Source organism: Cuculus canorus, chromosome 5 (genome assembly GCF_017976375.1).
Source record: "Cuculus canorus isolate bCucCan1 chromosome 5, bCucCan1.pri, whole genome shotgun sequence".
NCBI lineage: Eukaryota > Metazoa > Chordata > Aves > Cuculiformes > Cuculidae > Cuculus > Cuculus canorus.
The window spans coordinates 68,794,483-68,818,370 of record NC_071405.1 but is presented as its reverse complement, the minus strand read 5'-3'; the positions used below and the strand labels follow the sequence as shown (position 1 = coordinate 68,818,370).

Below are 23,888 nucleotides of genomic sequence, written 5' to 3'. Positions count from 1 at the left end.
CTGACCCTTCAAGCGAGCCGAAAGCTTTGTGGCCTCTCCCAGCACACACAGCGCTCACGGCGCTTTGCACAGCGAGAACCGGCTTCGTTACAGGAGGAAGCATCAACTGTGCAGGCTTCTGCACGGTAGAAGGGCTCCCGCTGCAGAAGGGCATGGGCTGACCTGACTTTTAATTACAGAACCAGACAAATCAGCCCTGATAAAGTGCTTGTTCCTGACCCGTAGTGCTCGTATTTTCTTCTCTGGCTCTGAGCTCAAGGGAGCTGTTTCTGAGCTGTCGCAGCTGCTACGCGTGCACAACTCACATTCATGCTGTGGCATCCTTGTAAACTCCACGTTTCATTGAGTTTATCCGCACAATCACCCCCAACACAGGAGGGCACCTATTGTCATTCTGTAGAGGAGGGGATGAAAGGGAGGACCTTGGGCTTTAACTAATGAATGGGTTAAAAGTTTCCAGTTCTTGCAAAGGAAAAAAATTGCAGTGCTGAAAGGCTCCAGGGGATTTGCCCCAGAGTTTACAAGGACAGAAGAAAGCTGGAAACCTAGCTGCTCTCACCTGTCCCAAGTTACCCAGCTCAGTAACTGAAAGGAGGAGAAACAAAGGGAAAAGCTGCTTCCCCACGCGTTTGCAACGCTGTCTTGGTGCCGCTGCAGGGGCTTAATGTCATGGGGAATCACACGGGGCATCAAAGTGTGGCCGCTGCCCTCAATGCCAAGTGGGGAGTTGTGTGTTTGTGGGCACTTTCATCCCTGGGCAGCAATGAACGAAGACTTTGTTCCCTGAGTGACCCTCGTCGCTGGCATAGCCAGGAGGCTGGGAACGCACGCTAGGGAAGCAGCGATGGCTGGGGCAGTGGTCGCTGTGGAATGCAGCCCCTGCTCCACTGCAGACAAACCCCTCTGCCTGTGGTTGCAAGGAAAAGGAGGCTGGAAGCGAAGAGGGGCAGGATTACCAGGCTGGCAGGGCTTGGCTTTGGCTAGCAGGTTGTGTTGTGGAGCAAGAGGTCCCCATCTCTTGCCAGCCCCATCTCTCGGAGTTTTTGGTGTAGCCCAGGGTTTTTGTTGGCCCGGCACATTTAATGGGCGAGCTTCCCACTGTGCGTGGCCAAAGGGCCAACTTCCAAGGGTGTCTGCAGCCAGCACGCACACCCAGCGCTGCTCTGGGCTGTGCACGGGTGCCTCAGCTCCAGCCACATTAAGGCAAAGAAGGGTTTCTTGGGATGATGTGGGTGGCAAAGGAGAGAGGCAGGAATGCTGCTGTGAGTACAGCGACTCCCCGGCAGCCAAAACTCTGGCCATTGTGTCCACAGCAGTGTGAGGTTTATTTGGCATCGTGCTGGCGGAGCCGAGCCCGGCAGAGCTGCCGGCTGCGCGCAGGGCAAACGCAGAGGCTCGGCTGAGCCTGGAGCACAACCCAGGCAGGATAACAACTGCCTCTTCCCAGTGTCCATGCAAACAGCAGTGCTGTGCCCAGAGGAGGATGGTGCTGGCTGTGGACTTGGGCTTCTCAGTGGTGCAAGAGCAGGGAGGTCAAAAGGGGCCACAGCGCATAAAAAGAGCTGGAGAGGGAATCTGGAAGGAGGTAACCAGCTTTTCCTGGGATGCAGAGTCGCACATGGAGTGAGGAAGCTGGGTCAACTCCTGCAGACCAGCAGTGTGCTCACCCAACGGCATCTGGATTCTGCGCCCCAATTTGTCTCCAGTGCCACAGCTACACAGTGTGTGGTGGGAAGCATCCTGCTCCTACAAAGCCACTGTCTCATTGTTGCTTCCCAGCTCAAATCCAAGGTCAGTCAGAGCCGGGACACGCAGCCCATCTCCGTGAGTGGTGCCACTGTGGTTCCTCCTGCGCCCACGGTGCCGCCGCGCTGAGTAAAGGGGGTCAAGTCTGTGTTTCTCCTCCTGGATGAGCTGTGGCTACACCGTGGTGGAGTACTCCATCATGCTGGGGGAGAAAGGAGAGGGCGTTGTGGAATCAGGAAGCAATGGGGAGGTGTGGGATTCAGAGTGGGAGCAGTGCCTTTGGCCAGAAATAAATGGAGAGGGAACGACATGACAGAATGAGGTGGCCGTGAGGAGGGGCAGGCTGAGCCCTCTTTTGAAGCGAAGCTCCGTCCATGAGGACGGCAGCACCCGAGCAGCCCAGCCCGTGGCTCTCAGCCACATTGGTGCTGTCACAAGCTGAAATACTTAATATATAAATGGAAAAGTGGGGCAAAATCACTCCTTATTTTTACTTGGAGCTTTTATTTCTCTGAAGGAAAAGCCAAAGCCAGGCAGACCCTTGCTCTGGTGTTGACTTTCCTCAGGTGGGACTTATTGCATTGCCCTTGAGTGCCTAAAAGCCAGGCACCTGGGCTCAGGAGCGGGCATGGGCTTGTGGAAGATGAACCTGTCTGCTCTGTGCCTGATGGGTGAGTGTTGGCTCAATCATGGGGCTCTGGAGCCATCTCCAAGCACAGCAGCCCCTGGCATCACCCACCTCAGTTCTTTACGAACGTTGTTGTGTTTTCTGCTCCGGAATTTGTTCTTCACTGACTGAGGGACATCGGGGATGTACCAGGCTGCAATCAGTTTGACGCAGAGTGCCACGTGCTGTGGGAAGCAAAGTGATGGAGGGTGAGGAGCTCCTTGGGATGCGAGGGGCACTGCCCTGGCCCATTCCTCAGCTGCCCCGGCCTCCTCCTGCTTCCCTGTGTGCTCACCTCAAAGATGATGAGGAAGGCGAGTCGGATCACCAAGATGTGCCAGAACTGGACGGTGTAGCTGTAGTCATCAGCGTTCCGGTAATCCCGGTACCTGCAGCACAGCCCCGTGGGTGCCAGCCCAGGCTCCCCCTGTGCCAGGTGTCGTGCCCTGGCTCCACTCTCCCCACAGGGGTTGGAGAGGAGCCCTGGTGGACTCCTCCTGCCCGATCCCTGGCTCAATGCCACGGTGAGGGGCTGAGGGTGGGGGAATGTTACTGAGCAGTGGCCACGGGCTGCTGTTACCTGCACTCCTTGATCTCATTCCTGTCCAGCTGCGTTTTGGGCACCTCGGTATCTGGCTCGAAGTCCTGGATGCGGAAGGTGGAGAGACTGTAGTTGATGTAGCCGGTCAGGCAGCTGCAGGGGGAAAAGATCGTGTCTGGGTGTGTTGGCTGGGTGGGCAAGGGGGTGCTGGGTAGTTGTGCAATGCCCTGACCAAAGCTGCAGCTCCCGTTTCTTTCTAGGGGATGTAAAGTCCTTCAATTGCTACCCAGCCTGTCTGCCTGCAGCTTTTGGTTCTAAGGTTTCCCTGGTGTGTGGGTTCTCAGGTGATTGGTGCTATGGTTGAGCACTGATGGGGGGAGCCAGTACCCATCGGGGCTCTCCCTGTCCTCCCTGGCTTCCTATTCTCACAAAACCTGGGGCAAATGAATGTTTCTGAGGTTCCTGTCCAGTCTGACCAAACTTGGCCAGTGAGCCATGGTGTGACGGAGAAGGGGGAGGGCAGGAGAGAGCCTGGGCTGACACTCAGGCAGTCCCATAGCTCTCCCACGCTCACGGTGCTCCTTCCATACAGGAGGAGCAGTTTACCCACCATGGGGATGATGTGAGTGGGAGGCCAGCTGAGATGCGGGAGATGGTGCCATGTGGAAACCTTTCCCTTGCTCCCCTTTCCCTCCGCCCCAGTGTGGGAAATCCTAGAATCATGGAATGGTTTGGGTTAGAGGGGACCTCAAAGCCCATCCAGTTCCACCCCCTGCCCTGGGCAGGGACACCTCCCACTGGATCAGGGGGCTCAAGGCCTCCCGTGTGTCTACACCAGTGGCACTGAGGCGAGCAGGGACGCTGGCGGCAGGTCTGTGAGCAGCTGACCACAGCACTCACTCCACGTCAGTGTTGTTCTCTGTCACGCAGGGGCTGTACATGTACTTGTAGACCTGCATGGGAATGAAATCGGACGTGATGGCCATCACCAGTCCGTTCCCGATGACAGCCAGGATGCCGATGGCCTCCAGGACCTGCAGCCAGATGCCTGTGGGAGAGGAGCGGTTCAAAGGCTGCAGACCAAGATCCAGCCCAGGGACAAGTCTGACATGGCCAGAAGGGGTCAAGGAAGGAGACCTCCAAGCTGCCTCTCAGCCTTAGTAGGGTCTGAAATTCCTTCTCCTTCCCCAGCCCACAGTTATCCCCAGGCTCTTCTGCCTCCGCGGTGAAGCGGAGCTGGCAAAGGGATGATTGAGGGCTTCATGCTGGGGAAGGGGTTTGCCTGAGCAGCAGCGCTGAGGGGAGGGTGCTTCCCCAGCCCCACCTCACCGATGTCGTTGGCCTTCATGGGCACTGCGCGCCGATACAGCTGCATCATCTTTCTGGCATCCAGGCGGATCTCAATGAGGTTGTTGATGAACGCCAGCAGCGGGGCGAGGGGAAAGGCAGCGACGAAAATGGTGGTGAAGCTGTACTGGATCACTACAGAGGGGGAAAACGCCGGGCACTGGGGTGAAGCCTCTGCAGAGGGGACATCCTGCAGAGTTCTGGCTTGTGGCTTGTGTCAGAGAGGCTTTTCAGGGGTGAAAGGGAGAGATAGACCTGTCTTGGGGACCCCCCACCCCACAGGGAACTCCTGCCTCTCACAGGGCTGTGGAAAGGGGGTCTGGGGGGCACTGGCTGAGCCAGCCGGGCAGAGGGATCTCTCTGGGCTTACAGCCATCACCTCGACACTCCTGGGAGGAGAGGAAGGTCCTAGGCAGATGCCCAAGGCCAGCACAGTTGCCTTCTCTCATTTTGGGAATGATCTCCTCAGTGTGCCCGAGCTCCCGGAGCAGGGCTGGGCACAGAGCTGGGTCTTGGAGCTCTCCTTCACTTACGCACGAGCTCCCCAGCACCGGGCTCTCTCCAGCCACACGGCTCTGCTCCCAGCACCCCTCCTCGCTCGCCCCCCTGCCCTGCATACCTATCTCCAAGAACTCATCAAACAAGCTGGAGGTGTCAACCTCGTTGAGGTCGTAATTGTCCCGCCACTGCCTTTTGCAGGGGTCTTCCTCTTCCTCCTCCTCCTCTTCTCGCTGCTTCTTGCAGAGCTTGCGGAACTTGTACCTTATCCAGCTGCAAGGGGAAGGAGCGGTTTGTACAGCTGCGTGCAGAGGACAGCAGGGCTGAGCTGCTGCCACAAACAGCCTTGGAGACCCAAGGAAGGAGAAGGAGGAGATTGTGGCCCAAAGACCAGGGCTGCTCTCTTCCAGAGCTGGGAAGCTGTCCTGAACACCAGGATTGCCCCCAAGTACTCTGCGGGCTGGAGGAGAGCTTACGGGTAAAAGTACTCAAAGAAGTTGCTGATGGTCTGCTTGAGCATCATAATGATGGCCATCTGGATGAAGAGGTCGGTGATGCAGCCGCTGGGGTGGCACTGCAAAGGGACAAGAGGAGAGGAGTTGTGCCCTGACAGCGGAGCAGCCTGGCCCCAGGGGCTGCGTGGCCAAGGCAAGGGCTACAGGAGGAAGCCAAGATTCCCCGAGCCTCGCTGGGCTGTAAGGAAAGGAAGAGCAGGAGTTGTGGCAGGGGATGAGAGAGCTTCATGGCAAGTCGCTCACCTCCTCCAGCCTCCACTTGCCAGCAATGCGCACATAGTTCCCTGGGTGTCCGTTGATCCTGAGCAAGGAAGCAACCACAGCAATATTGGTTGAGCCCCGCTGCTGACCCCCTTGGATGAACACCCAGTCATGGCCCTCCTGAGTTCCCAGTGGGATCCTGGTGCCTGGCAGTGAGGGACTGGGCTGTCCCTGGACTCGGTGGAGCCTTGGGGATATATGTTCCAAACCCAGCTCCCCTCTGTTCCACCCAGAACTCCCAGTCATCACTTACCGTCCTAGGAAGAAGGCGATGTAGATAAGTGAAGAGAAGTTGGTGAAGAACTGGAAGGTGAACATCTTCATGGTGAAGTTGTTCTCATGCTGGGAGGAGGTCCGTGGTTTCTCTGGGAAAGGGAGCAAGGCCCAGGGGCTTGGTCACAGGATGGTAGGACTTTGCCCTCCTCCCCCTTGGACGCTACAGACACTCTTTGAAGGTTGGAAGGGTGTCTCTGCTCATCACAGAGCCTTCCCTGCCCTTCACCTGAGCTCTTTGATGGAGCTGAGCCCAGGTAAGCTGGGAGATCCCTCAAAATCATGAGCTCGGGGAGAAGGGGTCCTTCTCTGGGAGGAAAACCATGTTGCGAGCTCTGCTGTAGCTGTGGAGGCTTCCTTGTAGGGACAATCACCCCTCCAACATGGAATGTGGCTGTGGGATGGCCAGCTGGCACAGATGGGCTTGTGGGTTTAGGGGCTGCAGGCCTCCCATAGGGACCTTCTCGGTAGATGGTTTGTGATGGTGGAGGAAGGGAAGGGACGGGACCAGGAGCCTGGCTGCATTTGGGGACCAAGTGTGTGCTGCTCCCTTACCCAGCTCACAGAGGAAGCGGGCCACGTGCTTGTTGACCTGCAGGAGAGAGAGGTATGAAATGAGAGTGGAGGATGGATGGTGGCCAAGGAGAAGACCCGCTGCCTGCTCTGTGTCTCATCCGCACCTTGGTCATGATGACAATGGTGACGTAGTGCAGCACAGCCCCTGCCATCACTGCCATTGTGTCGGCCTGCTCACGGAGGAACTCTAAGCTGCTCTGGGCGAAGAGAGCCATTGCTATCACCCGGAAAATGACGAGCGCGTGGGTGATGCCTATCAGCACAGCGATCTGCGGAAGAGGGCATGAGATGGTGAGAAACTGCAAGGAGGGCATATGCTCCATCCCGCCTGAGGACCACCAGACCTTCAAACCATGGCTCCCTTCATCAGAGCTCATCTGGACGTGGCCTCAAATGCAAGGCAGTGCTCTTCAGTTGAGGGTGAGAGGTTCATAAGGTGGGTGCCTCCACCTGGACTACTCGTCTAGACTCTCTCCATGGTGAGAAACAAGGGGATCGAGGCTTTGAATCTTCCTATTCTCTGTTACTGCCTTCCACTGCAAGGGCAGAGCCTTCAGCCCAGATCCCCAAAGGGTGGTGGGATTCTACCATTGCCACAGTGAGCTGTAAATGTAGGGAGGCCCCTGGATCCTTGTGGTGGGCACAAACCTGCCCTATTGACCTTGCTCCAGCAATAGGATGTGCTGAGGCGCTTCTCTTGCGACAGGGGAGTGAAGGAAGGAGGCAAGGCCCTTAAACCAGGTCTTCCTATGGTCACCCCAACACATACCATCAGCAGAACCAAGAGGAGCAGGATGGCGGTGCGGAAGTAGGAGTGCTGGTACTTGCTGGGTTCATGCTGCAAATTATTGATGAGCTCCAGAGCCAGCTCCTCCTGAAATGAAACAAAAATAGACCAAAATTTGGAAAGAAAGGAGCCAACAGAGCTGTTCGGGGGGGAAAGGCCACGGTTTGTGTGTTAATGGATGAGTGGCACCAGAGAAGGACAGGGATGAACCCAATCCAATGCAACCCAGTCCACAACAGTGTGACCAGTCCTTATTGAGTTCAAGCCCTTGGGCAGGTGGAAAGGGAGGTAGCATCTGCTTAACTCTCTGGAGAGCTCTGTCTCTCCAAGGATGGTCAGGAGGTGACTTTGCTGTCTGTTTAAGCATCTCCATTAGATGTTCATATCTACAGAGAGCCAGGCTGGCCAAAGTGGGCTCCATGACATGTCTTCTGTAGGTCCAGCTGACCACTGCCTTGATATGGTAAGCACTGAGCAGGAAAGATGCCATCCTCACCTCCTCCTCGTCCCACCTGTACAGGTCCCAGTCGGTGACCACGGTGGCTCTCCGCCTCTTCCACAGCTCCAGGAACACAGTGGCTTGTGGGGGGAGAGGGAAAGGAGAAAGCGCTGTGACACTCAGGGTGGCTCCGGAGATGAAGTCACCTCATCCCACAGAGTGGAATGGATGGTCACGTTCCCATCCAAATCAGCCTGCGCTGCCCTCGGCCCATGAAGGACAGGAAGTCAGCTCTGCATCTCCCTGAGCAGGAAGGACCCTGGACATGAGCAGCGAGCACTCGACCCCACGCAGGGCTGCAGGTGTGCGGGTGAGCGCTCCCTGGGCTCAGGCCACCTCTGGTGTCCACAGGGGATTTGCCATGAACCGGAGTAAGCTGTCCCGCTGCTATGGGTACGTTCACACTGCGCCAGCTGGGCGCATCATTTCGGCTTCACAGCAAGCAGAGCGGGTACCCTGCACTGCCCCCGGCACGGCTGCGCCTCTGCCAGTCCATTAACACCCACCCTTCTGTTAATCAGGATTGACCTTGCTGAGCTCATCCCCGTGTGAACCAGCCTGCAGCGACACGCAGCACCACGTCCGTGACCTGCTCAGACCAAGGTCTCGCTGAAGAAAGGCCCAGCAGTGGTGTTTGTAACTGACAGGGCTGGGGGAAAGCCAGAGGAGATGTGTAGCTGATGTGGTGATGGGATCATATCAGCTCGGAGCCCGGTGGTGTCCCCTGATTATCCCACTGCAGCTGGGAGGTCATGCAGCCATCTCGGGGAGGGATCTGGTGGTCCCTCTGCCTGCAACTGCTGGAAAAGCCCATCTAGAGAGGCTGCTGGGTGCTCTGTGGGAGGTTGTGGTGAGTGAACGAGTAGAAGTTCTCAAGCAGGACAGGCAAGGAGTGTTTGGGGAGCTGAAGGACATTGCTGGGGTGATTTTGTCCCTTGCCTTATCTGGGAAGGGAGCTGATGGCCCTGGAAGAAGAGGAGATAAGGACTAAAAAGCCTCTAAATGGTGAAGCTGTGTTGGCGTCCCATTTTCCTCTCCTTCCTCTTCCCCTAAGCCATAGTCAGCTGATCCCTCTTCCAAGCTGTGTGTGCTTGGCACCAAGACATTGACACCTACCCCAGATGGCCATGAACATGGCAAACAAAACTGTCCCCTCGTTGTCGATCATGTGAGTGACCTGGAGAAGATCAAGGGAGAGCGTGACGGGGCTACGGCCCCTTGGACTGGGGAGAGGCTGCTGCGTCCAGTGCTCCTCTTGCCACCCTGGCCCTGTCCTGAGATGGGCAAAGATGCTGCAGGAGGGGGATGGACAATGGGACTTGAGTGGTGAGAAGCATTTGACACTGTCCTGCACGACCTTCTGGCTGGAGCACCTCCTGTATGAGAATGGGCTGGGAGAGTTGGGGTTGTTCAGCCTGGAGCAGAGAAGGCTCTGGGGAGACCTTAGAGCAGCTTCCAATGCTGAGAGGAGCTCCAGGAAAGCTGGGGAGGGGCTCTGGATCAGGGAGGGCAGGGACAGGACGAGGGGAACAGTTTTGAGCAGGTTGTCCAGAGCAGTGGTGGCTGCCCCATCCCTGGAGGGGTTCCAGGCCAGGTTGGATGGGGCTTGGAGCCCCTGATCCAGTGGGAGGTGGGTGTAAGTGGATGGGCTTTGAGGTCCCTTCCAACCCAAACCATTCCAGGATTCCATGACTGTCTAACTCTCCCTTGGTGGTGATGGAGACTACAACTCGATTGTCCCTCTTCCTTATTACGGAGGGCAGGGGAGGTTTCCTGCGTGTTGTGGCCCCTTTGCTCAGGGGGCTTTTCTTTCTAGCGGGGACAGCACAAGCTGGGAGTGCTTCCCCATCCTTTGCCCTGAGCTCTGGGGAAGGGGCTGCCCACCTTGGCGTAGGTGCAGGTTTCGGAGAGCCGCCAGAACGAGCACTTCTGGTCGCAGAGTGGGCACATGATGGTGTCAGTGGCTTCACAGATCTCCTTGCTGGGCACGATGGTGTAGAGGGAAGCAAAGGAGAAAAAATGTGGCTCAACACCACATGAGTAGCAAGGGCTCATGAAGGGTATGTGCGCCCGGCATTCCCAACTGCCTTACCTCACCTGGCTGGTGTTGAAGACCGTAATCCCAGCCACGAAGACCACCAGCCCGACCACTGCGGCGAAACCCAGCAGGTACGTGTACCAGCCCAGCCAGGCGAAGTACAGGGCCACCTTCTCACCGAAGTAGCACCTGGAAGGACAGGTGAGGTGCGCTTTGGGACCGGCAGACGAGACTGCGCTGTCAGGGGTCACTAGAAAATGCTTTTCTGCCCCGAAAGGTCCAGGATGGGCAGTGCTGCCTGCATGTCTGGGGATTTTGTTGGGATTGGAAGAGTCCTCCTGGGTGGAGGAGCTGGAGGAATCAAAAGCATGCAGCGTTTCCCAAGGGATTAGAAAGCCAGCTCTCCTTGCGCTCTGTGTGGGAACACAGGGATGTGCCTGTGGATATCACTGTGGGGCTGCGCAGCGTAGGTGCTGAGAGCAGAGCTGTGTCGAGAGGTGAGTGTGGGATGGAGAGCAGCGTGAGGCTGCCAGGACTGAGCTGGCTTCCTGTTTCCTTCTCCTTTGGTTAACATCCCACAGGGAAAGCCACCCTTGCCGCTGCCAGAGGGTGGGCATGGTCCCCAGGTGCTGCTCTGCCGCTCTGGGAAGGAAGCACGGAGGCTGCAGCTGCAGGGAGACGCCTGCCCATGTCAGATTGACCAAATGCCAGGTAGGAGGGCAGGGGACGGTTCAGAGACTGAGTTCCAGTCAGTGCCTACAGAACAGTTCTGGAAAGCCAGGAGATGAGTGGGCTGTGGGGTGTGATGTTTCTCAAACCAGAGCAATTTCTCCCTCTGGGCTCAGCCATCTCCTGGCAGCGCTTTCATGTCTCATTCTTGTGGTGGCAGTGTCTGTTTGGTGTGGGGCAAAGGGCTGGAGGCATGGATAAGAACTGCTGGTGATCAGTGCCTGCTGGATCTGCCTCCCCTCCCATGTTCCAGAGGAACTCACCTTCTACCAGCAGCCAAGAGTGAGGAAGTCCTCCCTGGCCTTTGCCTAAATCAAACATAAACCCCACCACTCTTGCCCCCAACTCTCAATTTCATGCTCAAGCCCTTTAATCCTTCCACAAGAGTAGAAGGTCCTGGAGCATTGACCTCGGCAATGATGAGTTGTCTGACGCTGTGCACCAGGGAGGCATTGGGAGTCCCCAGTGCCTCTGCCAGACCCGGACCCTGCAATAACCCCTTAAGGAAGGAGAACACATCCCCATTTGAATGTTTCCTCTCCCTAACGGAGCCCACTGTCAGCTTGGTGAAGCACCAGGTTCTTCCTGTCCTTCCCCAGCCGCATGATTCGTTTTCTTTCCCTTTTAAAAAAGAGCTGTGCTCTTCCCTGAGTTTTATTCACTGAGTGGGAGCCCCTCACTGCCTGTAATGCCCTGGGCTCGGCCTCGGGCTGGATGCATTGTACGGATGCTGTTTCCATCTCAGCTCCCTGTTGAACAGGGGAGCACATGCCTGCGGACAGAACGGGCTGATCACAAACCCGGCAGCTGTGGGGATTGCTTCAAAGTGCAAAAGGAACAGTGGGTGGCACAGGGATGGCCCTGCAGGGAAGGGCTTTGGAGGCTTCGGAAGCAGCCCAGTGCATGCAAGGTCCTAGCTTATGATTTAAAGGAAAAGCTCTCTGGGTTTCAGGTGGGACCTCACAGTTAGAAGGACCTGCCGTGCCTTTTCTTGCCTGTGTTACCTGTACTTCTCAATCAGCTCTTGGCAAAATAAATCTCTCCAGTGAGCCCGTTTCTCCTTTAGGATCTCCTCTAGCTCTTCTTGCTGGAAAGCAGAGGAGGTGGTCAGACGCAGGAATATTATGGCAACCTTAAGCCCCAGCCTGGCTCCCACGCTGCTGCCGGCACCCCCTTCATCTAGAGAGGGCTTGAAGTAGCCCCAGTTACCCAAAGTGCCCCCAACCCAGCCCTGCTCCTTCTCCCTTCCAGGACTGAAAGGGGCTCCAGGAAAGCTGGGGAGGGGCTCTGGATCAGGGAGGACAGGGACAGGATGAGGGGAACGGTTTGGAGCTGAAAGAGGGGAGACTGAGATGAGCTCTTAGGCAGAACTGTTTTGCTGTTCAGGTGGGGAGGCCCTGGCCCAGGGTGCCCAGAGCAGTGGGGGCTGCCCCATCCCTGGAGGGGTTCCAGGCCAGGTTGGATGGGGCTTGGAGCCCCTGATCCAGTGGGAGGTGTCCCTGCCCATGGCAGGGGTGGGACTGGATGGGCTGTGAGGTCCCTTCCAACCCAAACCATTCCATGATTCTGTTCCACGATTCTCCTCTCGTGGCTTTTCCTCCCAGGGCCCCGTGTGCTCAGCCTCACCTCGTGCAGGGGAAACGCTGCCTTGAAGACCTTCTTCTTCATCAAGTGGTGCAGATTCTCTGGTAGCAGAGCAGAACGGGGAGGGTTAGTGGAGATTTGCTCTTGCCCCGGGTGCTCCCTGCCAGGCAGAATCACCCCAAACGTCTTCTGGAGCTTTTCAAAGGTGGCAAAAAAAAAAACCTGCCTGGAAGAGGCTGAGCTGTTCCAAAGGGATCAGCACTAATCCTGCCATTGTGCCAGGCAGCTGCGGGCTGCGTTGCAGCTGGCTCTGGGAGCGAGCCAGGTAGGCAGGTCCTTAGAGCTGGATTGCCAGCACCCTGCCCGGCTCATCCCAGTGTGTCAGTGAGCTCTTCTGGGGACACAGGAGAGCAGTGGTGGGCAGCTGAGGGCAAGGGTTTGGGTAGAGGGGATAGAGGGCTGTTGCTGGTCCCTGCTGTCCAAATCTCCCAGCCTCTGGATGCAGCAGGAATTGTCTGCGCTGCACCCTGGCTCTCTCTTCCCTCCTGCACCCTCCCCGGGGGTGGCGAAGCAGCTGGGGCTGCCCGTGCCCGGCACGGGGCAGGAGCATCCAGATCCAGGCTGACCATCACCCTGCCAGTCCCCCTCCTTTACCGAAGTCGGACGTCACTGTTTTGTTCAGGATGAAGTTCACAATCCGTATCCTGAGCAAAGAGAAACGAGGGTTAAAGGCTGCTCTGGGGATATGGACTTGTGTTGTGTGGCCCTGGAAAACAGGAGGAGAGGGAGAAGGTGTGCGCCAAAAGCCAAGGAAGGAAGCGGGGAAGAAATAGGGAGCTGGCTGTAGACAGTGAGAACCTGGCAGCTCTGCACATGGTAGGTGGAGGTGGCCACCTGGGGACAACGAAGAGCCTGCCACGAGCGTGAGCTGAGCTGGAGAACAGATGCTGGTGTGGAGAAAGGGGAATGAGGGATGCCGTGGTCTGTACCTGGCTCAGCACCCACCTGGTGGTTGCTGGGACATCGCCGTAGATGTCGGGCGTGTGCAGCCTGCTGTTGCGGTTCCTCAGGAGCCACTGGTACTTGTGGAAGTAATGTTGTGGGGCACGGACTCCATAAAATAACTCATTGTCCTCAATTTTCTGGTGGGTGGAAGAGAAGGACTGTTGGAACAACACCAGCAGAGCCAGAGGGGCTGGGAACAAGGCAGAGCTGCAAGGGCCAGGGACTGGGCAAGTCCTGGGGCTGGGGTCTCCCCTGGTTCAGCAAGGGGTTTGTTTTCCAGCCCTGATAAGGTGATCAGCTCCGTAGTTCAGGTCTTTCCCATCTGCTGGGCTGCAGGAGTCCAGACCAGGCTTGGATCCTGGGTACCACAAGATAGCCAAGTGCCCACTGCCTTTCCCTCCTACAGCCCCTCACCTTGATGGTGAACTCCTTCTTGCTCAGCTCATCCAGGAACTTCTTCCTCTTCATCTCCTTCTCACTGCCCACATTATGGATTTTGCTTACCAGGACGAAATCCCACTTCTCTTCATCCTGCCTCCAGAAAACACCAGGGGATGAATGGGAGTGGCAGGCCAAAAGCTCACCCTTTCCTCTTGGAGGGCTGAGCCTTCATCGCAATGGTGTAGAGGGCCCTTGGGACCCGGGAGTGAGCATGGGGACAGGGATGGGGAAACTGAGGCAGCTACTGCCTTGCCACTGCCTGCTCCCCTCTTGGAGCAGAATCTGCTGGAAGCACAGGGGGAGCAAAGCTTACCCGGGGGACAAATGGGTTCCTGTCTTCCTCAGGAAAATTGCTCCAGGGAGTCAGCAGAATTTCATCCTGCGGAAGAGAAAAGCAGGGAAGGCTTCATCGGGAGATCCTGTGTCTGGGCATGGAGCAAACCTCTCCCTGTAGAGTCTGGCTGGCATCGTGATGGCCTGGATCGGAGCCTGCCGGAGCCACTGGGATCGAGCTGCCCCGCTCCGAGTGGTGGGTGCGGGTGAGCAGCGCTCTGCTCGGGGCACAGGAACCTCCCATCGGCGAGGGATTGGGGTGTTCAGGGGTGCATTATCAGCATGGCACCTCAGAAAAGCCAGAGCCCATGTAGATAAAATCGCATTTCAATATTGGACCAAGGGATCCTGGAGGGACTGCTGCTCTGTGAGGTGTGCAGCTCCGCTTGCACTCACGCAATGTTCAGTGTTTCTGGCACCCGGGATCGCAAGGGAGCCAGGCAGGAGGGGAAAACCCTCCCTCTGGTCCAGACTTTGCTCCTTTATCCGCCTGATGCCCTGACATTTTTCCTTGACAAGTGTCAACATCCTACTCCCCACACAACAGTGGTTTTACAATCTTTAATCAGCCTTTCCCCTCCTTAGGGACTCCTCTCAGGTCAGGCACTGTTGGCTTCTTGGCGAGGGTGGGGAGGGCTGTTCCAAATCCCAGTGAAGGGAGAGCGGGGCACGGACAATGGGAGCCTTGCACAACCCCGCAGGCTGCAGCAAAGCGGGTGAAAACAAGTTCTTGGAAAGCATCTCGGGTACCTCAGAGAGTGAAGATGAGCTGCTGGTGCTCGGCTTCTGCCCGGTTCCCTCCTGTGCGCTCCTGCTCCCAAGGGAGAGGCCACGCAGGAGCGAACGCTGATGCTCACCTGCACTCTTTAATCCTGACTGTGCTCAGACACTCGAGTTGGGTGGTTCTGGGGTGCACGAAGCACATCAGGTGGCCCTGTGGCAGCGGCTCCCCTCTGCTACTGGTGCCGCAGACAGCACCCTTGGGTGGGCACCCAGAACCAGAGCACAGCATCTTCAAACCACTTCGTCCCTGTCCTCTATGCGCTGCGACCTCAGCCTGGGTCTGCAGCCATAGCTCCCTCTTGGGCAGAAGGGGATTGATCCAACCGGTCTTTCAATGAGTCGGCAAGAACAGCCAGGCTTCGGATCCCAGCGAACACAGGGAGTTCAATAACGAGACACCCTGCATGCTGTCCACTCCCACAGGGAGTGGATCCTGTCTTAAAAACAGTATTTTGGGGTTTTTTTTTGCAGTTCTCCGAAGTAACCCATGATGCAGCCCCACAAACAGTGGTGCCTCTGTTCCTGAGGGCACGGTGACACAGCACGAGGGGGAAGGAGCTGCCGGGAGATGGGAATATCGTCAGCGTTGCCACCAAAGATGACGTGACCTGGAACGGCGGCCAGACAGACAAGTTGATCCAGCTGTAATCTTGGGAGCAGAGCGATGGTGGTGGTGCAACCATGTCCTGATGCAAGATCTGGATCCTTCCAGATGAAGTGAGGCCAGTGAGCTTCCAATGAAGAATGAGGCCGTGGGAGTGTGAGAGACCGGGATGAGGAAAGGGACAAAACACTCTGCTGAATGGTCTTCCATATGGAGCCAGGTTGACAGCTTCCTCTAAAGCAAAAGGGCTGAGGGGAGATGCCCACCAGGATGCAAAAGTGAGAAGGCTTGGGAAGAGGGATGTTCCCCCCAGGATGCTTTTGCAGTAAGGATGAGCACTTCCCACCTCTAAAAGGTACCCAGGTTAGGCCATGATGCAGAGGGGGGTTTGTGGTTCTTTCCTCTGCTCCACCACCACCCTGAGCAGCCTTTGGGGTGGGTTTTGGCTCGAGTTGGTCTCCTCAGTGCCCAGCTGGTGCGGCAGCTCTTGCTGTCCCTGTCTGAGAGCCCCTCTCTGGGCACAGGGAGGGAGTAGGGGTCCCATCAGGGCTCTGCCGCACTGCTGATGCTCTGATGCTGGCACAGCTCTAGCTCAGCAGGACCTCCGTGCAGGTCACGGTGTCTCCTGCCTGCCTGCCTGGTTCCTCTCAGCCTGTGTGCACCTCGTCCTGCAAAGATCACCCAGAGGGGGCTGCCAGCATTCTGGCTCTGCCGGTGATCCCTCAACAGGGAGGGGAAATCACCCTTTGGGGTTCCTAGATACCACTGGGGCGAGCATCTCTGCACAGATGTCCCATTGGTGTTGACCCCAACAGGACTCAGGATGAGGGGAATGGACCTGCTCACATCACGGCTCCCATTTCCAGCCCCGCTCCCTGCAGGAATGGTCACCTGCTCGGGAGGCAAAGCATCCTCAGCACCACAGCCATTCCCTGGGGAAAAGGCTGGTGGGATTAGTAAGGCAGGCTCACTAATGGGACATATCCAGCCATGGGCCTTGGTCCGTGGGGCTGCAGTAGCCTCACCCCCGGATCCATGATGGGGCTGTCACCCCCGGAGCCTCAGGGCCTTCCCCACGGGAACAGCGTTGGCGCTGAGCCTGCAGAGCTTCAGCGGAGCATCCTTCCTCCATCAGCATTCCCAGCTGGAACGCTGCTGCTCTCTCAGACCTGAAACAGCCGGATCCTGCCCCTGCTGCTCCCCGTTCCCGAAATAGCAAGCACTGAGTTTAATCCCATTCAGGACTTGTTGCTTATTAATTTTCCAGTTAAAGCCTAAGAACCGGTGGGGATGTGCGGCTCTGGGCAATAAGGATGTTGTGGCAGCAGGGTCTGGCTTTTCCCTGTGTTCCCATAGCAACAATTTAGTGCCTGGTACCAGGTCTGCAGGCTCTGCATCTGCACTGCGAGTGCCTTTCCGTAGGGCTGAAAAATGGGGATGGATTTGTGATTAATGTGCAGATGAACACAGATGACTCCTAGCGCCCACCTCCGGAGTCTAACGGATACCAATTGCACTCAGATCCAGAGGGGGATGTGCAAACCTGTGATCACAGGGAGCACACGGAGCTGTTGGAGCGAGGGCAGAGGAGGCCACGGAGATGATCCGAGGGCTGAGCAGCTCCTGTCCGAGGCCAGGCTGGGAGAGTTGGGGCTGTTCAGCCTGGAGAAGGGAAGGCTGTGGGGAGACCTTAGAGCAGCTTCCAGGGCTGAGAGGGGCTCCAGGAAAGCTGGGGAGGGGCTCAGGATTAGGGAGGGCAGGGATGGGATGAGTGGAACAGTTTTGAGCTGCAAGAGGGGAGACTGAGATGAGATCTGAGGCAGAACTGTTTTGCTGTTCAGGTGGGGAGGCCCTGGCCCAGGGTGCCCAGAGCAGTGGTGCTGCCCCATCCCTGGAGGGGTTCCAGGCCAGGTTGGATGGAGCTTGGAGCCCCTGATCCAGTGGGAGGTGTCCCTGCCCATGGCAGGGGTGGGACTGGATGGACTTTGAGGTCCCTTCTGATACAAACCATTCCACAAGTCTATGAGGGAAGAGCAGTGTTTCCGTGGGTTCAATTAATTATGGTGGCTGCTGGCACCCACACAAAGCAAAGGCTGCTTCACGCCTTGGCTGCTGGGGCTGCTGTGCCAGAGCCCAGCCTGCTCCCGGGGCCAGATGTGGCTGCACAGCTGCAGAGGGTAGGGATTTGGGGTCCCTGGCTCTCCCACACCTACAGGTCCTGTTCTGAGGGACCAGCAGCACCGTCACAAGGCAGCCGGATCGGCCCCGTGTGCAGGCAAGGCCAAGCAGCTGTGTAGACCCTGGACTCTAATCCCTGCTATCAGGGAGGACGGCGCCTGTTCCGCTCTTCCCTGCCTTGTGTTTGGAGCAGAGTTGGAGACCCGTTGGGCAAAGGTGTTGGAGAAGCAACCTGCGCAGTGAGATGCAAGGATTTCGATGTTAGAAAAGGGTTTGTGTGCCCTGAGGTGTGCCTGGGTTCTCTCTGGTCCTTGTCCCCCAATTCCACCCTCGGGCTGGGAGTGCAGTCACCTCGGTGAGTAAACCAGGCAAAACACCCAGATAGGATCTGGCAGCTTCGCTTTCCTTTCTAAACATAGATTGATGAGGGCTCGGGTGGTTCCCATCACCCACACTGAGATGAACAAATGGCTCTTATCTTGGGGATGCGTCTTATAAACAATTCCCTGGGAGCACCACCACCTTACCTCCATTTCCTAGGAAATGTGGCAGTCTACAATGGAACAGGTAGATGGTGCATCTACATCTGCTACCTCTCCTGATCTTTGAGAGCTTGCCTGGCTTTTTGAAGCTAGAGAGACAAAACTTCACAGCTGCTGCTCTTCACCTCTGCCTTTTCCTGGGCTCACACAAGTGAAAGGTCTGAACCAAACGATTCCTCTCTGATCCCTGTTCTGGCACCTCTGAATTCTGATCCCAACCCTGTGTCTCGCTCTATGGCTGCAGGAAACCACAGAGCCAGCAGCGCGGGCACCACTTTCCCCATCCTACATTCCTGGTAGGAATGAGATTGCTTGCTGGGAAGAGGAATTGGAGTTTAGTAGCACTTCTTGAGTGCTCTAAAGGCTGAAAGGACACGAGCAGCAGAGCTCAGTGTCCCATGTTTCCGAGCTGCAGGTGGCTCAGAGGTGCTGAAAAGGAAGAGCTGAGGAGTTTCAGTTTCCTACCTGCATGGTGAAGAGCTCCTCTCTTCCCCCTTGTCTCCCTTTGCTCCTCCAGGCAGGTCCCTGCAGGGCTGGCTGTGGTGGTGACACCGAAGCCGCAGGCAGGACAAGCCGCGAGGCTCCAGGGATTTCTCTCAGTGTGTGGTTTCCTTCCCCAGCTCCTTTGCCTGAGGTCTCATGTGAACCCAGCAATGACTTGACTTCCGTGTGGGACGCTTGCCTGCCTTGGGAGGGAGCTGCCTCTGCCTGGCATGGGCAGATATCGAGGAGGAGGAGGCGAGGAAGCTGCCCTTCACCCTCACGCAAAGGAGTGGCACGCACAGTGCCGCCCAGCAGAGCCAGCAGGAACCCTGCCGAGCTCCAGCATCCTGCCACCCTGCTGTCCCCTCTGGGGCCAGCCATGGGTGCTGTCTCCTCGAACATCCCCAAAGAGGTCTCACAGATGGGCCAAAAGGAGGAATGAGGGGTTAGAGCAGCTCTAGAGAGCTTCAAATTGTTTCTTACAGAGAGGGGTGAAAATTGAACCTCAAAAGAGAAAATGAAGCCGAGCTGTGCCTGACCTGCCCCATTCCTGGGGCGCAGGCTGAGCCCCACAGAAGAGATGGGATGCGAAAGGCAGGGGATGGGAGCAGCACAGGCACGGAGAGCGGATCGGATGAGGTCAGGGGTGAGTTTGTGAACAGCCAGGACAAGGAAAAGAGGCAAAGCACGAGGTTCCAGATAAGTGAGGAGACTTTGCTCCATAGCTTTTTCCACTTGAAAGCAGCCCTTTTCCTCCCTGATTGGCCCTGCCAATAATTACTGAATCATGGAATGGTTTGTATCAGAAGAGACCTCCAAGCCCATCCAGTCCCACCCCCTGCCATGGGCAGGGACACCTCCCACTGGATCAGGGGCTCCAAGCCCCATCCAACCTGGCCTGGAACCCCTCCAGGGATGGGGCAGCCACCACTGCTCTGGGCACCCTGGGCCAGGGCCTCCCCACCTGAACAGCAAAACAATTCTGCCTAAGATCTCACCTCAATCTCCCCTTTTTCAGCTCAAAACCATTCCCCTCGTCCTCCTCCTGCACTCCCTGTTCCAGAGCCCCTCCCCACCTCTCCTGGACTCCTTATCAGTTCTGGAAGCTGCCCTAAGGTCTCCCCGCAGCCTTCTCTTCTGTAACCAGTCTAGATTCCCTTTTCCTGGGTTTAGCAGAGGGTCCACTAACTGTGATTCCCTTGTGCTCCCCAGCAGTGTTGCCCTGGGTCACTGTTAAATCCATCCTGGGGGATCACCCGGCTGTGTCCTGGCAGCAAAGGCAGCCAGCACTTCCAGACTGGAGTTCCCAGCCAACCAACATCACCCTGTGGCTTTGCCAAGTGCCTTGAACGGACTCCTCATCAGACCTGGGAACTTAAAATGAACAGAAGAAAAGAGAAAGTCATTTTCCAGGTTTCCTCCTGTGTGAAACCAGGAGCGGAGCAAGGGAAGAATGGGCAGAGCTTCAGCTTCCCAGAGGCAATCGGCAGGGCTGGCCAGGAGGGAAAACTGTCCTTCTGTCCTCATGGCACTATATCCACGGGACTGGCCAGGAGGGAAAGCTGTCCTGATTGCCAGCAGCTCTCCATGGGTGTGGGAGGACATCTGGGTATTCACCTGGAGGGAGAGAGAAGCCCTCTAAGACAGGATCGATGGTGCTTTCTGTGTGTCCTGACAGCAGATGGGAGACGTGTGCGACACGAGCAGCGCTGGGTTAAGCAGAAGTGAGGTGAGGTGGAGGTGGGACAGCCCCATCGCTGCACCTGCACGGCCGCTCCTTCTTCAGGCAGGCTTTGCAGAGCAGGACCGGGAGAACTTTGCTCCCCAACCAAGCCAGGTGGCTAAATGTGGGCATCCAGCAGCCATCCTGAAAACTCACCGGCTTTCCCAGCCAGTGCCTGCAGATCAGCTTTGTCCAAGGTATCCAACCCCCAGAGCATCTCTCACGGCACTCGGATGAGCCTATGTGCTTTTTCTTCTCCTGGTTAGGAGGAATTTGGCTTTGCCCAGGTGAGATTTAGGTCCTTCTGCAGTACGGCAGGCGCACAAGCCATCCTGAAAACTCACCGGCTTTCCCAGCCAGTGGGAAAGGTGTTCCTCTTTCAGCACTTTCCCCCTCCGGCAACCCTCCTGCAAAGCCCCACCTAGGCGTTTATCGCTTTCTGGGGGACAACAGCATGGAAAACTAAAATCTGGGAGGGAGATAATAAAGTTTTGGGCTCTTCACCACAAAAAGGACATTGAGATGCTGGAGCATGTCCGGAGAAGGACAATATGGATGGTGAAGGGTTTAGAGCACAAGCCTTATGAGGAGCAGCTGAGGGAGCTGGGGATCTTTAGCCTGGAGAAAAGGAGACTGAGAAGAGACTTCATCACTGTCCACAACTGCCTGAACGGAGGTTGTAGTGAGGTGGGTGCTGGGTCCTTCTGCCTCATAGCCAGTGACAGGACAAGGGGAAACGGCCTCAAGATGCTCCAGGGGAGATTTAGGTTGGATATAACAAAGAATTTCTTAACTGAAAGGGTTCCCAGGCACTGGCAGAGTCAAGTGGTCAAGTCCCCATCCCTGGAGGAGTTTAAAAGATGACTAGATGTTGTGTTTGGGGACATGGTCTGGTGGAGGATTTAGCAGGTCTGGATTGATGGTTGGACTCAGTCTTAAAGGTGTATTCCAACTCAAAACGTTCTATGAAATCTGCTCAGGATGTGCAGTGCTGTGGAGCTCTGGTTCATACGTGTGCTGAGGTATCGCACCCGCAGGAACGCTATGTGAGCGGCTGGAAAGATTTAAGATGTTATCACCCTCGGCTGCTGGGACCAGCCAGTGGCCCTGCCCCAATCTCCTGTGTCCCCATCCTAATCCCTGTGGTATCACATCAGACCGACGGGCTCCCACCACGCTGGGCAGTGGTTTGACCCGCACTGGCATGGAAGCTGTCTAGGAGCGCTGCCTTCAGCCATTAATCCTGCCTGGATGCGGAAAAGGTCATTTCCAGCTGAGAAGTGGTAACAAACTGCTGCAGGCTTTTTTGTGGGAAACCGCTTCAGCTGGAGAGAGGCTGCCTGCCCGCTCCCCACCTGGCAGCGATGCTCCCTGACGGGCAGCTCCTCCTCCGAGTGCGCCAGGGCTATCCTGCAGGCAAGCATCCCTAAATCACGCTGAGGCTTAAATCTCATTTGCTCTTTTCACCTCCAGGGTCTTGGATCCTTTTCTTTCCCAGGAGTTTAAAAGGCATTGCCTTCCTGTATGTCTGGTGAGAAGGACCTCAAAGGAGAACCTTTGGGAGAGGCTGTTGAGATGTGTTTTCAGCCCCAAAGTGCAGCTTTCTGGCAGGCGGTGCTGTTTCCGTGAGCCATCTTCACATGGCTGGTTTGAAGCAGGGCTTCTCCCTCCTGCCCAGGTTTGTTGTTGCTCCAACAAAGACAGGATCTGTCTGCTCAGCTCTGTGTGAATGCCCGGCACTGGAGACACCCTTGGTACCGGTAGAAACTGCAGCTCAGTGGGTGCGATGAGTGCACAGAATGGGTGGGGTTGGACTGGAGGAGCATAGAGGTCATTTCCACCCTCAGTGATTCTATAATCGTGTTGAGCCTTGTTTTGCTGTGACGGGTCAGAACACGCTCTACGCTCATCTCTGTGTCTCCCCTCCCACTCCTGGCTCCCAAACTGGAGGATGAGTCGTGGGGTTTTTATGTTGGACCTCGTACATCTGCAGAATTGCTTCTCTTTCAAAGGGTGGCACTATTCCACCTTCTCAGGGAGTCTTGGGTGCAATCATGTCGCTCAGATGTGCCAAGGGCACAACGTAAGCTTCCTTTGCTCAGTGAGAAAGAAAGAGCAGAACCAGCGCAGCCAAAGCTCCCCCCACCCAGAGGCGGTGCTCCGGACTGCTGCTGCCGTCCTGCGGCCACAACCGCCCCTGCAGCACCGGGCGGAGCAGGGGCGTCCCTGCTGTGACCAGAATCGTAGATGGGTTGGAGAGGACCTCCAAGCCCATCCAGTCCCACCCTATGCCATGGGCAGGGACACCTCCCACTGGATCAGGGGCTCCAAGCCCCATCCAACCTGGCCTGGAACCCCTCCAGGGATGGGGCAGCCACCACTGCTCTGGGCACCCTGGGCCAGGGCCTCCCCACCTGAACAGCAAAACATTTCTGCCTAAGATCTCATCTAAGTCTCCCCTCTTGCAGCTGAAAACCGTTCCCCTCATCCCATCCCTGCCCTCCCTTATCCACAGCCCCTCCCTGGCTTTCCTGGAGCCCCTTCCAGCCCTGGAAGCTGCTCTAAGGTCTCCCCACAGCCTTCCCTTCTCCAGGCTGAACAGCCCCAACTCTCCCAGCCTGGCCTCGGACAGGAGCTGCTCAGCCCTCGGATCATCTCCGTGTGCTCCCTGTGCTGAGGACTCCAGAGCTGGACACAGGCTCCAGGTGGGCCTCACAGAGCGGAGCAGAGGGGCAGGATCCCCTCCCTCCCTGCTGATCCCACTGCTCTGGATGCAGCCCAGGACACGGGTGGTTTCTGGGCTGGGAGCGCACGTTCCCGGGTCCTGTGGAGCTTCTCCGCCCCCAGCCCTTCTCCCCAGGCTGCTCCCACTCCATTGTCCACCCAGCCTGGGTTTGCGCTGGGATTGCTCTGACCCAGGGGCAGGTCGTATTGATCCTCATGCGGTTCACACGGGGTCACCTGCCCAGTTTGCCCAGGTCCCTCTGGACCGCCTCCCTTCCTTCTGGATGCCATCCCACCCTCCTGGGGTGACTTCCGCTCCTCTCAGCCCGGGGTCCCGCACACGTTTGCTGAGGGTGGGGGCCCCGGTCTCGCTGTCGGTGTCACCGATGATGGTGGGAATCAGCCCAGGTCCCTCCCGTGAGAGGGGGAGGGCGGCGGTCGAGGGGCAGGGGGTGTCGGAGGTCCTTTCTGGGAGGGGAGACGGCGGCGGGGTCCAGGGCGAAGATGGCGGAGCGGTCCCTCCGCGAGGGAGATGGCGGCGCTGTTGCCACGGCAACAGAAGACGCTGCCGCCTCGCCCCGCCCACCGTTTGTAAGAGCGGTCACGTGGCCTCTCTGGCCACGCCTCCCGTGAGCGCAGTCACGCGGTCGTCCTGGCCACGCCCCCTTTCCACTTCGCTCCGCCCATCCTCCGCCTCTGGTCCGCGCCCGCACGTGTGATCATTCCGGGCACGCCCCTTCCCCGCCCCTCCCGCTGCTCGCACGTTCCCTATGCCTGTACGCTCGGTCACGTGGCCGCCTCCCCCTTCCCCGCCTTGCACTATATGCGTGACCCGCGCGGCCGTCACGTGGTCGCAGAGACCGCGCCCTTACCCCGCCTCTCCCTCTGGCTCAAGCCCGCGCGCAGGATCACGTGTTCCGCACTAACCACGCCGCTTCCCCGCCTCTCCCTCTGCGCCACGCCCTTCCATACGACCACCTGATCCTTAACCTCGCCCCTTACTATATAATC

At 57.3% G+C, this 23,888-nt stretch overlaps 1 protein-coding gene across 3 annotated transcripts; it reads right to left on the bottom strand.

Annotated features, from left to right (window-relative positions):
• Window positions 1-1,303: 1,303 nt before the first annotated feature.
• Window positions 1,304-23,839, bottom strand: ANO9 (anoctamin 9). Of its 3 annotated transcripts, none has more exons than XM_054068936.1 (24): window positions 23,750-23,839; window positions 13,821-13,886; window positions 13,481-13,597; window positions 13,067-13,203; window positions 12,716-12,765; window positions 12,104-12,162; window positions 11,482-11,564; window positions 9,803-9,937; window positions 9,595-9,691; window positions 8,827-8,887; window positions 7,708-7,790; window positions 7,194-7,298; window positions 6,529-6,693; window positions 6,404-6,440; window positions 5,829-5,940; window positions 5,558-5,615; window positions 5,276-5,373; window positions 4,921-5,072; window positions 4,284-4,436; window positions 3,855-4,002; window positions 2,994-3,107; window positions 2,709-2,802; window positions 2,486-2,598; window positions 1,304-1,948 (listed from the first exon to the last, which is right to left on the bottom strand). In XM_054068936.1, exons 3-24 carry the CDS (start codon window positions 13,532-13,534, stop codon window positions 1,921-1,923), a joined length of 2,136 nt encoding a protein of 711 aa, XP_053924911.1. In that variant the 5' UTR covers window positions 13,535-13,597; window positions 13,821-13,886; window positions 23,750-23,839; the 3' UTR covers window positions 1,304-1,920. The 3 variants fall into 3 exon arrangements, 2 of the variants coding, with proteins under 2 accessions (XP_053924911.1, XP_053924910.1); XM_054068935.1 differs by lacking the exon at window positions 23,750-23,839 and adding an exon at window positions 18,413-19,318; XR_008450215.1 differs by lacking the exons at window positions 1,304-1,948; window positions 2,486-2,598; window positions 23,750-23,839 and adding an exon at window positions 18,413-19,318 and having other exon boundaries at window positions 2,777-2,802; window positions 3,855-3,907.
• Between the last annotated feature and the right edge of the window lie 49 nt (window positions 23,840-23,888).